The following is a 17,472-nucleotide window of genomic DNA, read 5'->3' as shown; positions in this document are numbered from 1 at the left end:
TGTTCTTTGAACTCATCTGTACTGTGAATTGCAAAATTTGTAGTAATGGAGCAATAGTAATAATTATGCTTATTTCATAAGGTTCATCATGTTTCTATGAATGTGAAAATCATAGTTATACATAAAAGTAGATATCAGTATATATTTCTGATCTTTTATATTATCTAAGAACAAAGAATCTTTTATATTTACTTGCTTAATGAATTAGGAAGGTCTTTGGTAATAAAGAGTCTTAAAAATTGTGGAATCAATGCCAATAGAATTCTTCCACGTTCAGCTGTTAATGGATTATGGCTGAAAATAAGAATGCCCAGGGTTTGATCTCAGTTCTGCAATCATGATCTCATGCACATTAGTCTCGGTGAACATCAATTTAACTCATTGGTAAAAATAAATACAATGGTAAATAACCCTTGTATAATACTTTATTTAAAAATAAGAATTAACTTAGCATAGTAAAATACTTATGTCTCATAAGTACTCAACAAATTTTAATAATTGTCATATCAGTTCCCAGACACACTCTTTATTCAGTAAGAGGGCACAGATTTGTATTATGGGATAAAGAGTTACTAAGAGAAAAAATATAAACATTTTAAAAAACACTTCTAAAAGTCAAGTAACATTCACTGATTGTATACACACATGTATTTATAAAATCTGGCCTGTGAACATGCAGATCAAGGGTGAAGAAGTTTCATTACTTGGTAAGTTCAACAGCGAACAATGCCCTTGTGTAAACTTATTGTGTTACTTTTTAGAAGACTTTTCTATTTTTTTAAACTAGTATAATATGCTAGTCATCAGCTTGTCTTTTTATAGCATGAGTGTTGACTATGAAATTGTTATAAATTGCTATGCAGAATGAACAGCTGTGAGAAATAATAAATGATTTTGTTATCAAAACAGCTAGGATATTAGTGACATATTTAGAATTACATAAAAATGAAATTAGTAGCAAAAAAGTGGGGAAAAGTCTAAAATTAACTATTTGACATATTGTATCTTTAAATAGACCTATTAATTCAATGTCAGAAAAATGTGACTATATCAATCCAAACACCAGGTACAATGTAACAACAATAAAGTTTTAAGAAAATGCATTTATGTAATAAACTTAAATATTTGATTCCTTTGAATTTATGCAAAAAATCACTAGTGTTTTCCTGAAAATCTTCATTGTGCTTAACTATTTGATGGCAGACTTTGAAAAAATAAATGTAGATTTTTATCACATTTGGTATATAGAGAAAAGATGGAAACAGGAAACAGGGATGGTTGATGCCTGTTCTTTTGCCATGGTACTACAGTAGACTTCATACATAATGTGTTAAATCAGACAAGTACACATTCAACAAACAAGTTCCCCCTCCATGCAAATTAGTACACAATCACTTTGAAAAGCAGTGTGGAGATTTCCCTGAACACTAGGAATAGAACCAGCATATGACTCAGGTATCAGACTCCTTGGTATTTATCTGCAAGAACTAAAATCAGCACACTATAAACACATCAGTATTTGAAGAAGCATAATTGACAGTAGCCAAGTTATGGAACCAGCCCAGGTACCTGTCAACAGATGAATAGATAAAGATAATGTGGTCTATATACACAATGAAGTTCTACTCAGCCATAAAGAAGAATGAAATTAGGGCATCTACTGATAAACTGGATGGAACTGAAGAATATCATGCTAAGCCAGACTTAGAAAGTCAAGGATCAAATGTTTTCTTTGATGTGTACTAGCTAGACCAAAATCAGGGTGGAAAATCCCATGAAAATAAAAGGGAGATCAGTGGAGTAAAGGAAGAAAATTGAGACAGGGGGAATAGAAAGAGGAAAAGGGAGGAACTGCCAAATTATCTACATATATATATACAAACCTATATGCATACATATACACACACACACATATATATGTATGTATATATATGAATATACCACATTGAACTCAATCTTTATGGATATCTATAAAACACTAATCACAAAGCAAATAAATGAAAGTAAGAGCAGTGGAGCAGAGTAAGGTGAGAAAGAATAGGAAAGAAGGGAGAGAGAAAGGAAGTACTTGGGACTGAAATGGAATAAATTATATTCCATGCATGTATGCTTATGTCAAAATGAACACCACTATTATGTATAACTATAATGCATTAATAATGCATATATAGCATGTGTGTGTATGTGGTGTGTATCCCACCAAATAATTAAGATTTGTCAGGGATATCTGCCATGACATAGTTTGTATTTGCAACCATTAGAATAAGATAAATGATCATTTCCAACTAACATGTGCTGACAAGATTATAAAACTAGAATAACATTTGAACCCAAATCATCATATCGAAATTGGTGTGTGTTGAAATATGCATCAACAATAGCAGCCATCTTAAGATACAATCCAGACATTTTAATACACACTCTGTTCACCTTATTACTCTTCACTAAAACAGCAGGAGCTAGGTGTTACAATACATCATTTTGTAGATGAAGAAACTAAGATTCATGTAGACTAGAGTAAGACCTGAGATCACAGAGTAAGAATTCCAATGTGATTTTCTAATCCTAGAATTTGAGATCTGAACCTCTTTCATAAATTGGCTTTTTCCTTTTCATTCTATTATTTTCCTTTCTCCCCGCCCCTCCCACCCCTCTATTTCCTTATATATTGACTTTTATTATATCAGAGCCAGATCTCTTTTTGGTGGTGGTGGTGCTAGTGCTGGTGCTGCTGCTGCCTTTGATCATAATCTTGGTTTGTATGTATGTATGTATTTATTTTTAAAGATAGCAGTTATGTAGAAGGATACAGAAAATCCTCGATTCTATCTAATTGGGATGAATTGTAGTTTGAGACCCATTTTTGCCAAATACCTTATAATTTCTTGCTCCCCTCAGTACACTCTGTAAATAAATACACACGTGTTTCAGCACACATTCAACTAACTCCATTTAACTCCATGTAACTAAAACTCTTCTCTAAGTAAAGTTCTATGGTTTGTCCATTATCTTTTCCTATTATTTACATGTATAATTATTGCAGACTTTATTTCAAGTTTAATCCTCTTCCTTTTGTATGTGAATCAGGTTTCTTAGATCAAAGAAATTTGTCTCTAGTATCTCTCTTGCATATAATGTCTAAAAACTCCCATACATGTTCTCATTTATGTTGCACACTGTGAGCAATACAGAAAATATTAAGGAGGGAAAATTATCAGTTGTATAATATTTTGCTGTATGATACTGTGACATTTTAGGCCATATTGTAAAGACCTCAGAATGTCAGCAGTATTGTAAAGACTCAGAATGCCTCTATAAGAGTTTTTCAGCTTTATTGTGAATTGACTTAAAAATATAAGAAATTAACATGGGATATCTTTTATTTTACTCTGGAGCAGACAAGTCCACAGTATTCTGAGGACTAAATTTATAGGAGACTATAGATGAGGTTAGGTCACAAAAACAATGAAAATTATCCTGGCAAGGGCTGGAAAAAAGAGGCAGAATAAACCCAGAGATCATTGTCAAACAGAACTAGCATCTTTATTGAAGTGAGCAGTCAAGGAAACAGAAATGTAATACTAGGGAGTTAAGCATGGGAGAAACTTGAATCCACGGGAAAAGAATCCCAGGGCAGGTATAGCAGCTGAGAGCAAACTTCTATTTTGATCAAGGTAACAGTAAGAGAACTGCCTACATATCTCATGCAGGGATTTTTGAAGGCCTCTTTCAGGCAGGAAATAATGAGCGAATACAACTGAGTACAAGAAGTTGACCATACTTGACTGGGACATAGGAAAGAATGACTAATATCCATTTCTATTGACACAATTCTGATAAACAGATGGCCATTCTGTAGGTCAAGCAGGATACTTATCTAAGTTTTCATGGTATCTATGAATAAAGTAAGAATTTCAGTCACATCCTGGTAACTATTATTCCCTTTTCAGTTTCCATCTTGGATTTCTCTAGTATTTTGTATTTTCTGTGCTCTAACAAGGCTAATTTTATTTCTTAATTATCTTCCCTTGCAAACAACTAAAATGAAAATCATTTGATTCCTGGAATTCTACAGTTTATAATTCATCAACTTTGGACAAGTTTTGTTATTTCCCTGAAACCAGTTAGTGATTTCAGTGGACCTTGGATGGAGCTCTCTACTTGCCTGGCACTGGAATCTGAGTCTGTCTTGTCTGTCTCAGCTGAAAACATCATCTGAAAGCTCAGATTCCAGAAAGGGACTAGGGATACTTGGAAGGTGAATAGGTTCAGACAGGAGAACTGGGGTGCCCATAGATAAGTTTAATTTCAATTTATAATTTAACACAAAAAACTTCATTTCATTATTATTATTATAAAAGAATATAAAATATTATTTTTATTGTTTGTTCTATTTAGTGAGACATGACAGCAGAATGCATTTTGAATCATTGTTCACAAATGGAGTACAACTTTTCATTTCTCTGGTTGTACACGATGTAGACACATCATTCCTCTAAGTCAGTCTCATTCCACCATCTTTCTTACCCCTCGTTGCCTCCACTCTCCTCATTTCCCTGTGCACAATCCAAAGTTCCTCCGTTCTTTCCTTACCCCCCGAACCTTCCATTTTGTATCAACATCCATTTAGCAGAAAAAACATTTGACCTTTGGTTTTTTGGGTTTGGCTTATCTCAACTAGCATGATATCCTCCATTTGCCTACAAATGCCATAATTTTATTCTTCTTTATGGTTGAGTAATGTTCCATTGTGTATATATACCAAAGTTTCTTTATCCATTCATCTATTGAAGGGCATCTAGGTTGGTTCCACAATCTAGCTATTGTGAATTGAACTGCTCTAAATATTGATGTGGCTACATCACTGTAGAATGCTGATTTTAAGTCCTTTGAATATAGGCCAAGGAGTGGGATAACTGGGTTAAATGGTGATTCTGTTCCAAGTTTTCAAAGGAATCTCCCAAGTTTTCTAAGGAATTCCTTTCTAAGGAATACTGCTTTCCATAGTGACTGCACCAATTTGCAGTCCTACCAGCAATGTATGAGTGTACCTTTTCCCCACATCCTTGCCAACACTTATTGTTCCTTGTATTCTTGATAATAGACATTCTAATTGGGGTGAGATGAAATCTTAGGGTAGTTTTGATTTGCATTTCTCTATTACTAAAGATGTTGAACATTTTTTCATGTATCTGTTGATTGCTTATAAATCTTCTGTGAAGTATCTGCTTAGTTCCTTAGCCCATTTATTAATTGGCTTATTTGTATTTTTGGTGTTAAGGTTTTAAGAGTTCTTTATAAATTCTGGATATTAGTGCTCTATCTGAAGTGTGTGTGATAAAGATTTTCTCCCACTCTGTAGCTCTCTCTTCATGTTGTTGATTCTTTCTTTTACTGAGAAAAAAATCTTTTTAGTTTGAACTTATCCCATTTATTGATTCTTGCTTTTATTTCTTGAGTTTTGGAAGTCTTATTAAGAATGTCTGGTCCTAAGCCGTCATGATGAAAATTTGGGCCTACTTTTTCTTCTATTTGGTATAGGGTCTCTTGTCTAATTCCTAGGTCCTTGATCCATTTTGAGTTGAGTTTTGTGAAATGTGAGAGATAGAGGTTTATTTTCATTTTGCTGCATATGCATTTCCAGTTTTCCCATTACCATTTGTTGAAGAAGTTATCTTTTCTCCATTGTATGGTTTTGACAACTTTGTCTAGTATGAGATAACTGTTTTTATGTGGATTTGTCTCTGTGTCTTCTAGTCTATACATTGGTCTACCTGAATATTTTGGTGCCAGTACCCTGCTGCTTTTGTTACTATTACTCTGTAATATAGTTTAAGGTCTCGTATTGTGTATCTCCTGCTTCTTCTTTTTTTTTTTTAATTTTTAATCTTTTTATTTTTTAATTTTTTAAATTTTTTACAGACTGCATTTTGATTCATTATACAGAAATAGGGTACATTATTTTGTTTCTAAAAAAAAAAAAAAAAGAAAAAAAGAAATCCTCCTGCTTATTCTTACTCCTAAGGATTGCTTGGACTATTCTGGGTCTTTTATTTTTTAAAATAAATTTTGTTATTGCTTTTTCTATTTCTGTGAGGTACATCATCGAGATTTTAATTGGAATTGCATTGAATCCATATAGCACTTTTGGTAGTATGGCCATTTTGAAAATGGTAATTCTGCCTGCCCAAGAGCATGAGAGATCTTTCCATCTTCTAAGATCTTCTTCAATTTCTTTCTTTATTGTTCTGTAGTTTTCATTATAGAGGTCTTTCACCTCTTTGTTAGATTGATTCCCAATTTTTTAAAAAATTTTTTTATGCTATTGTGAATGGGGTAGTTTTCTTAATTTCTTTTTCAGAGGAATCGTCAATTATGAATAGAAATGCACTGGATTTATGAGTGTTGATTTATTTCCTGCTACTTTTCTGAATTCATTTATTAGTTCTAGAAGCTTTCTTGTGGAATTCTTTGGATTCTCTAAATATAGAATCATGCCATTGGCAAATAGGGATAATTTAAGTCTTCTTTTCCTATTCATACCCCTTTAATTTCTTTGGTCTGTCTAATTGACTAGACATTCAAGGACAATGTTGGATAGAAGTGGTGAAAGAGGGCATCCCTGTCTTGTTCCAGTTTTTAAAGGGAATGCTTTAAATTTTTCTCCACTGGAATGATATTAGCCTTGGGCTTAGCACAGATAACCTTTATAATTTTGAGGTATGGTCCTATTATCCCTATTTTTTCTAGTGTTTTGAAAATGAAGGGGTATTGCATTTTATCAAATACTTTTTCTGCATCTATTGAAATGATCATATGATTCTTAACTTTTAGTCTACTGATGTGGTGAATTGCATTTATTGATTTCTGAATGTTGAACCAATCTTGCATCCATGGGATGAAACCCACTTGATCATGGTGCACTATCTTTTTAATATGTTTTTTGTATGTGATTTGCCAGAATTTTGTTAAGGATTTTTGCATATATATTCATCAGAGATATTGGTCTGAAGTTTTCTTTCCTTGATGTGTCTTTGTCTGATTTTGGTATCAGGGTGATACTAGCTTCAAAGAATGATTTGGAAGGGTTTCCTCCTTTTCTATTCCATGGAATATTTTAAGGAGTATTGATATTAGTTCTTCTTTGATGGTCTTGTAGAACTCAGCTGAGAATTGGGGCTTTTCTTGGTTGGTAGGCTTTTGATGGTATCTTCTATTTCATTGCTTGAAATTGATCTGTTTAAATTGTGTATGTCCTCCTGATTCAGTTTGGGTTGATCATATGTGTCAGGAAATTTGTTCATGCATTCAAGATTTTCTATTTTGTTGGAGTATATATTTTCAAAATGGTTTCTAATTATGTTTTGTATTTCAATAGTGTCCATTGTGATATTTCCTTTTTCATCACAAATTTTCATAATTTAAGTTTTCTCTCTTCTCTTCCTTAATGTGGCTAAAGGCTTGTCAATTTTGTTTATTTTTTCAAAGAATCAACTTTTTATTTTGTCAATTTTTTCAATTGTTTATTTTGTTTAAATTTCTTTGATTTCAGCTCTGATTTTAATTATTTCCTACTTTTAGTGTTGATATGTTCTTTTTCTAGGTCTTTGAGATATAATGTTAGGCCATTTATTTGTTGACTTTTAGGAACTACTCCAACACCTGGAGACTAAATAATATACTATTTAATGATGCATGAATAGCAGAAGATATCAGGGAGGAGATAGAAAAATTCTTACAGGTAAATTAGAACATTTATACAACATATCAAAATCTCTGGGACACTATGAAAGCAGTACTAAGAGGAAAGTTCATTGCATTGAGCTCACTCAATAAAAGAATAGCATATATTTTTTTAAAGCAAGGAAATTACATTCTATCACTTGAGAATCAGAAGCCTACTTGTTTTCTCACAAAAGCTATGTTTAAAGTGTTATTTCATATTATTTGTCTTAATCATGTTAAAATTTAAGAACATAAAATTATAGTAAAATTTGAGAGGAAAAGTAATGTACAGATTTTAGTTATTAGCAAATCCTGATGTGTCAAAAAGATGAATTCAGGGTCCTATCAGTAGAAAAAAATTACCTGTAAACATTTTGGCCTTTAAAAAAAGATACTAATATACAGATATTGAAGTTGAATGACAGTATAAACCTAGGCAATGCAAAGGTTTCTCATTTACTGTGCAAATATTTGAAGCAAACTTGTTTTACACTAAATACTCTCCTAAGAGGACAAACTTAGTTTAACAAATTATTTACTTAGTTGGGCCTTGTTTTTTCACAAGTAAATTGAGGAGTATAATGTCTCTTCATGCTTGAAAATCAACAAATTTATTTATTTAGGCAACATTGCACACTTACTTCTGATAAGCAATTATTGTCACTGAAACTAAGAGTACTTTTAATAAAGCTTTTCAAATTTTTTTTCAGCTCAAGCTTTTTCTACTATATTAAAAATCACTATTAAAATTCACATTTATTATAGTGCAAAATAAAGGGTAATTTTTATGTTTTCCAGTTTATTCATATATATATATATAATATACATTAAGATATATACATATATGTGTGTGTATATGTGTGTGTATGTGTGTGTATATATATATATATATATATATATATATATATATATATGAAGACTTAATAACACCTGTGATAACATTTAGGTTTTTGAAGACAGAATTGTTCCAGCATTTTCGCTTTGGGAAATTCAACCTGTAGATATATTCCTATAAGGTTATTTAAGGCCACTCATGGCTATTAATAGCCAAAACTTAGAAACGAATTTAATATTTAATGCTTAAACTAAAATTGAATGCTTTAATCAGCATGTAAAGATGTATATCTATGAATGCAGGATATAGTAATGTGGAAAATCCTAATGACACATCATTAAATGAGAAATACAAGGTGAAAGTTAGATTTACATTGCCATCTAATTTATCGAAATAAAAGTGATATCAATGCTTTTCTGCATGTATGATAATTATACATCTATATCCTGACATGTATATAAAATATCCTACTGAAAAACTACATGTTAGTACAAGTTGCTTTTGGGGAAAAAGAATGAGAATTGTTGACCTCTTCAGAGTTTATTAAAGTATTTAAATAAAATTATTGCCATATTCATAGTTCAAAGCCAGTACAACTAATGCAATAGTGTTAAAGACAGAGAGATATACAAATTGAATTATAGGTCCGTTAATAGATGCAAAAAACCCAAAGAAAATTTTGTTTTGCTTAAATTTTATAAGTAAGATTTAGCACAAATAAAAATGTGCTAACAGTATTACTGTTCCAAGTACAGATTTTTACCAGGTATAAGAGAATAGTGACAAAAGGAAATTGATCAAAACTGTCAATATAATTAGTCACTTCATGATCAAAAAGGAAAGAATGATGTGATTATATCAATAAATGTAGAAATAGTGATTGATAAAGATTAGACCCTACTTATGTTAAGAATAAAATCTTTGTAAGAGTAGTAATAGAAGGGTACAGAATTCTTTGTGGTAGCAAAGAATTGAAAGTAATAAATTATACTGTTATAATGGGTTACTCTGTGGAAGGCACAAAGAAAAAATTTATAGATAATGACATAAATAATAGTGATAAAGATTTATAGTATAAGACTTTTTACATAAAAATAACAGAGACATAAACACCAGCAATTTACTTTTTCAAGACCATATACCTACATTTATATATCAGGTGTCTTGAAGCATATCAGGTAAATATGTTAGAGAGTCCCACAGGCAAAACCAGAGTAACACTGAGGCCATTAGTTGAAGGACAAATGAAATGCAATAAAATAAAACAAAAACATGAACTTGGCCTTGATCAAAGATGAAATAATGAGATATTGAACTAACATGATCAAAGATGTCTACCCTATTCCAAAATAAATAAATAATGTAATAAAATAGCATATATTTTGTCACAAGCATAGTGTCCAACATAACCTATGAAATCTTGTTTTGGATCAGATGTGAAGTAGAAAAAGGAGGGAAATATCATAAAGGGCAAACATAGAAGTCTTCTACCGCTTACCAATTTTTCATCCTTGAGCTAATCATTTAACCACAGTACATTGTGGATTTCTTAATCTGAAAAATAGGACAATCATGTTTACCTCCCTGAGTTTTTACGTGGCTGAGGAAGAGCATATAAATGCCCAGCACAGAGTAGGATTTTTAACACCGAAAAATCTCCCACATAGTTAATATTCTTCCCATTGGAAGAAAATCTTAGGAAAGACTGAATTACTCCTGTAAATTGTTTTCTTTAGACTCACTGAATTTTTCAGAATATCTTCCATTCTTCAGTCCTAGCTTTAAACGGCAGAACCTGTGATAAAGCTACTTATGATAGACAATAGGAACAATAAAAAAAGAGAAGAAAAGCAGAAAAGTTATATGTGAAGAATTATACATTAGCGTATTCAATGTCTGCATAATCTCATAAGTAAGAAACCATTAGTTCTTTCATAAAAAGAACCTGATAAACGTTGATAGAATTTTATTTTAGCCTTGCAAACTTAGCAAAGTACATTATCATCTATGTATTTTTTATAATTAAGGATGGTACTGCTATTTCTTCCATAATTGGTGCATTTATTGAGAAATTTCCCACTGTTTGACTGATGTGCTTCATCCCCTGTACTTTTTCCCTGCTGTGTCCCCACAGTTATGATGCTGAATTTATAAGGTTTAGATTTTTCTTGCTGTTGTTTTATGTTGCTATTTACTGTTTATTATAGAATAAGGAAAAGAAGGTTGTATGTTTTAATGAGTTTTTATATAAATGGTTAGCAAAAGTGCTCTCAGAACAACAACTTAGTTTTAGATCCCATTTATAAATTCCATTGACACGTGCCATACTGCCTAATGCCACAAATAAGTCTCACTTAAGCCAAGTGTTGACTATATGAACTAGTTAAGGGGGCTTTTCAGCTTCCTTTAAGACAGTTCAAGGTTTATGAGGGTTATTTTTAAGTTCTATGACAGTCATGGCTACTAACCAGTAAGAATATTGCATTCCATTATGGGGAAGCTGCTGACAATCATGAATTTGGCACATGCTTGGTAGAATGGATAAAGATTCTTCTTTTTTAAATCACTTGAAATGATGCAGTGAAAACGAAGATTTGACCAGGTTGGACTGTGACTGTCACAGCCATTACTTGGTACGCAGTGTGCCTTAGGAAACAGGTGTTATGCAAACAGTGGTCATGAATTTATTTTCTCTTCAATGCCTGGTGAGGAAATGTGCTACTCAACTAAAGAACAGCAGTGGGAATAATGATCATTCAGGAAGTCTTCAAACTGAGCTACAGGTATTTAATTTAAAAGCACACAGACTGTTTGGAAAGTTAATATTTCCTTCGGACAAAAAATATCATTAAAGCATAGTCATGTTAGAAATTTAGGGATTTTAAAAGCATCATTTTTCTTTAGAACTTGGCTGAAAATTTTTGCTGAATCTTGGTCTGGAACATCAAGACCTTTTACAATGGTTTTCTCTGAATAGAAAGCTTATTATCATTCTACCTGAGGGCAGGCAAGAAGAAAAAAGCCCATAGGCTGCTTTGTGAGATCTGATGAGAAACCTGCCGACTATCCAGATTCACTTTCCAATATATAATGAATGATATTTCTGGATGGCTGACCTATCTCAGTTTGCTGTTTTTGTTTGGTTACATGGAAGGTGTCGTTTTCCTCTTCTCACTGACTGAATTTTTTTTACGTAGGTTTTAATTATAAAGTGGGAGCATAGATAAAAGTAGCATAATTTGGAGCAAGAGTCTGATTTTTATAACAGTGAAAAATAGCACTTTTGTATTTTGTTTTCCATCGTTCTAATTTCCTCTTGCCCTAGGCAACTGGGTGTGTCAAAAAAGTCACGTTTGATTTATAATCCAACACTACTGGGGCTAGAAGACCCTACTTGAAGTTCTACACTTTGCAAATGATGAATAGATACCAAGAGAAGGGAAATGACTCATACAGGCCACTGTTATCTGCCTACTAGCAGGTCTACATACAGAACACAGGTGTCTTCGTTAGAGAGTTCCTTTTTCTCTATATCAAATACCCTTGTTCTGTTCCCAACTTACATAGTGACATTTGAGCAGATTCTAACAGCATGCCCTTCGCATGGACTTCCCTAACTTGCTGGTTGATGACTTCAAGTGTTTGACAGTGCACCTGACAATGTAATTTATCCTGTGACTGCCAGATGACATCTTGTGAATACTGCTTGATGCCGCCACAGAATCATCCCTGAAAGGATTGTGGCTGTCTGTGGATCAACACTGACACAGTCTTCCTTTGAAGTATACCTGAAAATGTCATTCTAACTGTTAAAGACAAATGACAGATAGCATAATAGAATTATAATTGCTAATTATAACAACAGTGGATCCTGTTTTCTCTCACCCCTGTGATGTTTGTCCGTATGCTGATCTGTCTGTCCTGCTTTGCTATTCTAGGTTTGTGTGCTGGAGAGACAAATATTTGACTTTCTTGGATATCAGTGGGCACCTATCCTGGCAAATTTTGTACATATTATTATCGTCATCCTTGGTTTATTTGGAACTATTCAATATAGACCTCGCTACATAACAGGAGTAAGTACCCTTCCTGCCTTCTTACAACATATTGAAACAGAGAAAGATGTGAAAACTACAAATGTCCTAAAAAATGATGTGCATACCTTCTTTTAATAATATGTATACCCTGTCTTAAGCATTGTGTGTTTCTTCACATAGTCTCAGATTGCATCAACAGTAATTGAAAATGCTAGTTTAAAGCACTCAGTAGTGAACGTAAGCAGATTGCATTTTCATAAATTCTTCTTTCAACAAAGATTCTCCTATATTTGCAATCAGAACTGTGACCCTTTATTTCTGAATTATAAAGTCATGCCCTCTGAATTTACAGATTTGAATGGTCATTTTTTTCTTACTTAAAATAATCCCATTCTATAAATTGAATTAAGATAGTTTAAAATTAACACAAACTAAATTACACTATTGATGTGAAAACATTAATATACATTACAGTTAATGTTTGAAATACTTGAAAGCCAGAATATTCTGGTCCATTGTCTCTGTGTTCTCCATAGTTCTCTTTTTGGTTCAGCAGAAGTATTTTACATTTCCACTCAAGTTAAACTTACTTAACGTAAAAGTGAAATTCAACTGGTTTGCAATTGCCATGGGAACTATAACTTTGTTGTTTTCTAATTTTTTTGTATGTGACTCAGATCTCAGCTATTGCTCTTCATTAATGTAGGATTTCTTTTTTGTAAATTTCATCATTTTTAAATTTCTTCTGTTTTCGACAAAGGAAAATTCTATGGGTATTTATTTTGAATTATACAGCAAGTCTGTGGTAAAAGCATACATATGTTAGTACATCTAAAGTTCTGACTTATTCAACACAAACCAGCAGGCTTTCTCAGGTTTCATGAAGCCTGTTTCTCATAAAACTTGCCCTCCTATAAACTGTTTTCACTGTCATACAGAATGCAGATGAAGCTCACTGGTACTGAGACAAACAGTAGAACCAAGGGGTCACTGTGCAACTAAAGAGGAATGAGATGTCCATAGTCTTCCTCGTAGGTGCATGCCTAGAGACCAGGGCACGTCACCTGGGAGGCTAGGTTGCCATCTAAATCTTGTTGAAAGTGAATAAGTCCTATCGCCTGGTAAAGTCTTTCAGTGTATAAACTGTGATAGTCTTGTCCATTTCTTTTTTCTTTTCTTTTTTCTTGGTAATGGGGATTGAACCCAGGGCACTTAACCACTGAGTCACATCCCCAGTCCTTTTTAAAATTTTATTTAGAGACAGGGTCTTGCTGAGTTGCTTAGGGCCTCACTAAGTTGCTGAGTCTGGCTTTGAACTCAAGATCCTCCTGCCTTAACCTCCCAAGCTCCTGGGATTAAAGGTGTGTGCCACCACACCTAGCCCATTTTCTTTTATGAATTGCAGTTTGATCCAAGTTAGGAAGGACAGCACAGTGGTAGGGGGTGGATCATTTGAAGTCATAATACAATGGTTGAAATCTTAGATCTACCAAATTCTGTGTGACTTTTAACAATTTTATTTCATCGGTCTACAATTTTCTGATCTTTGAAATTAAAGTAATAATTATAACAGCTCATAGTGCTTTAATTTGTCGATATATTAGTAGCCATTGAAGAAAAATTCTTTAAGCTACCTTTCCTCTTTTATCAGACTTTGTGACTCCTTCATGAAGTTATTCTTATAAATAATGTTGTTCTTAGTATCACCATATTCATTTCAGATGAAGTGTTTGGGATAAAATTCTAGATGTGGGTCAAAATGTTTTAACAGTTTAAAAATTCAGGGGTTAGTTTTGAGGAATAAGTGGAATGTTTTATGCAATGCTCTAAAAAGGCATTTGATAAATATTAGGTATAATATTTTTCTTATTACTATTTGAAAATAATACTAAAATATATAACACAGCAATAGGCTAGAAGGAAATTTAAAACAGATCAAAGTCTTTCGATATGGATTGAATTTTTCTGTCCTTTTATTACTAGAATATACAACTTTAAAAATTGTAGGATTTTTATGTTTCAAAGTATACTCTCCTTGCTTTAGATAAAAGATAAACTTTGTTCTAGCTGTGTTTATTAGACACAATTTGAAATTCTACTGGAGTTCTATAGTAAGGATGTATCTTCAGGCTACACCCATGATTTGATCTTTGCTTATGGACAGCACTCCAAGCTTAATTTTTTTTTTTTTCTTTGAGACAGTGTCTTACTTTTTGCCAGCTGGAGATGCTGTAAATGCAAAACTTCTGTATTCCAATTAAGCAAGTTAGAAATATAACCTCTAAATTTTTCTTGAAAATCCATTCTTTCTATACCTTATCTCTCTCTTACAATATTATAATTGACTAAAAGTTGACAAGTAACAGTGTCAATTGTTTGCTTAGAAATTCTCTTAACCACATCAATAAGTTCATAGGTATAGTATCTGTCTTCCCAATTATTTCAGGCTATAGCCAAGACAATTGTTCTAATTAACATGAGTCTTCTACTCTCCAGCACTTGAAAATCATCTCCTTACTATTCTTTCTATCTCCACTAACATTTGGCCTCTACCTGACAGCTTTTCTCAAAACTAATACTTTGTCTGTTGGGTTTGTATTATGATAGCACTCAGTTTCTTTAATGATTTCTATTCTAGTTATCTATTTCTATGTAATTGTCATGATTGAAGGCCAAAAGTGAATTTGGGAAAATAATAAATTTGTCATAAAAAATGGAGTTAAAAATTTCAGTTTGTCTAGAGATGACAAAAGGACTTACAGTTAAAAGAATATTAAATGGAATCATAAATGATAGATATTCTACCCGATGAAGGATCTGGTTGTAGAAGAAAAATCTGTGATTGGGGCATGTGGTTACTGAAGATAATGTATTGCTGCAGTCAAGAAATTTCTGCAGGCTTTCTATGCATTGGAGACTTAGTAACAATGAAATATATTTCACTGTCCTCTGAAATATAGGTTTTTATTATTTCTATATTTGACATTTTATATTTTTTCAGAATTCATGACTGAAAGTTATTAACATTTTGCATATTTCCTTCAAGTACATACAAATGAAACAATGTGATAATGGTAAATATTCTGATATGAATCATCATTTTAGCTTAACATCATATAACACAATTTTGAAATGAATATGACTATTCCAATTTTTGTTTAACCTTGTATTTTAATGATGTACATTATGTTATTTCAATTTTTTCTTGTATAAGTAATTTTCTATAATCATAAAAATGCTGTCTTCTTCATTAGTGAGTTTTCCTATAGGAGAAGTATGTAGGTATAAAAATAATATGAACAATTTATGTTCTTATTATATAACTGACAATCACCTATTCAAAATTATTGTACTGAAATATTCTCCCATGAATACACTGCATTCTTGATAACCCAGAATATTATCTGTTCTCATATTTGATAAAGGAAAGACTACTGCTTTTGTTTTGAGTTGTATTTCTTATCTTTAGAACATTGGACTTTTTCATATATTTAATGCTATTTTAATTTATTTTTGCAGAAATTATATTGGATATACTTCTTTCTTCCCCTGTACTCTCACTGTATTTCTTAATGATTTATGTGCATATGTATATAACTACATATAATATGTAACATATTGTATATATTACATACATAACATAAAATGGTATTATCCCTTTAAATATTATACGATTTTTTTGATATTTATTTTCATCTTATTAAAATTAAATTCCTTTCCCTTCATTATATTTTCTGTTACTATTCTTTTTTTGGTGACGGGAAGTGGTTACTGGAGATTGAACTCAGGGGTACTCAACCACTGAGCCACATCCCCAGCCCATTTGTACATTTTATTTAGAGACCAGATCTCGCTGAATTGCTTAGCACCTCGCTGTTGCTGAGGCTGACTTCAAACTCGAGATCCTCCTGCCTCAGCCTCCTGGACTGCTGGGATTACAGGCACGTGCCACCGTGCATGGCTATTTTCTGTTACTTTTGAAGATGATAGAAATCAAATACCATTTTGTAAAATGCAGCCTTCAATATCTTTTGTTTTACTACAACAATAGATAGATGTCCAGAAAAAAAAATCTAAGAACAAAGTAATTCTTTCAAATTTTCTCTTTGTGTTCAAATTACTGGTGGAACTTTTTATTCTGTTTTGTAAACTGCCCCCCACCCCACCAAAATACATGTGGATATTCTCTGAAATACCGAGTACAGTGGTAACAAATAAACAGTATTGGTAATGCCCTGTTTCCTACACTAATTTTTCTTTTGATAGAAGCAAAGAAGAAAAGTTTAAAAGCAGCTCGTTGTTACAATAATTCAGTATCCTTTGAGGGCCTCTGTTACATTGAGAAGTAAAATAGTTTGAGGGAAATTAAATAGGTGATTTCAGTTCTAGCAGTGGAAATCTGAATCTTGGGTCCACAGAAAGAGTCTGTAGTCACTAACTCTTGACAATATCAAGTCCCAAAGTCAAGGAGAGATTAACTTGGGTAGAGTAATTCACACACACACACACACACAATCACATATATCTGTTCATACACACACATATATATATTTATGTGTATATACACATGTGTATTAATTGACTTTGTTGAAAGCATTATTTTGTGTTGTAAATGTAAATTTCTAATGCATCTTTATTGAGCTAAAGACACTAGCAAGCAGAATGTGATTTGTTATATCCAGTGTTTATTATAAATGACAAAAGATGTTAATGAGTCGTACTGTTTTAAGTTGTCAAAAATAACCTGAGGAATATGTAGGTTTCTCTACTGAAGGGACAACAACTCATTGGTAATAATGCCAAGGGGAATGTTGTTGTAGCACTCAAAAGATTCCTTCCCTCTTTCCTTCTAGATAATCTTAGTCCCAAAACTGG

The 17,472-nt window shown here is 32.4% G+C and overlaps 1 protein-coding gene across 4 annotated transcripts in view; it reads left to right on the top strand.

Moving 5' to 3' along the window:
- Nkain2 (sodium/potassium transporting ATPase interacting 2) overlaps positions 1–17,472 on the top strand; it is a 957,495-nt gene that overhangs the window by 422,012 nt on the left and 518,011 nt on the right. For all 4 annotated transcript variants that reach the window (XM_047559156.1, XM_047559155.1, XM_047559153.1 and 1 more), the window contains one exon: positions 12,499–12,636. In XM_047559156.1, the coding sequence (XP_047415112.1) occupies positions 12,499–12,636 (138 nt within the window). The remainder of the gene's footprint in view (positions 1–12,498; positions 12,637–17,472) is intronic.

This window comes from Sciurus carolinensis, chromosome 7 (assembly GCF_902686445.1).
Source record: "Sciurus carolinensis chromosome 7, mSciCar1.2, whole genome shotgun sequence".
Classification (NCBI taxonomy): domain Eukaryota; kingdom Metazoa; phylum Chordata; class Mammalia; order Rodentia; family Sciuridae; genus Sciurus; species Sciurus carolinensis.
Note: the sequence above shows the minus strand (reverse complement) of the source record. Positions and strands in the feature narration are given on the sequence as shown.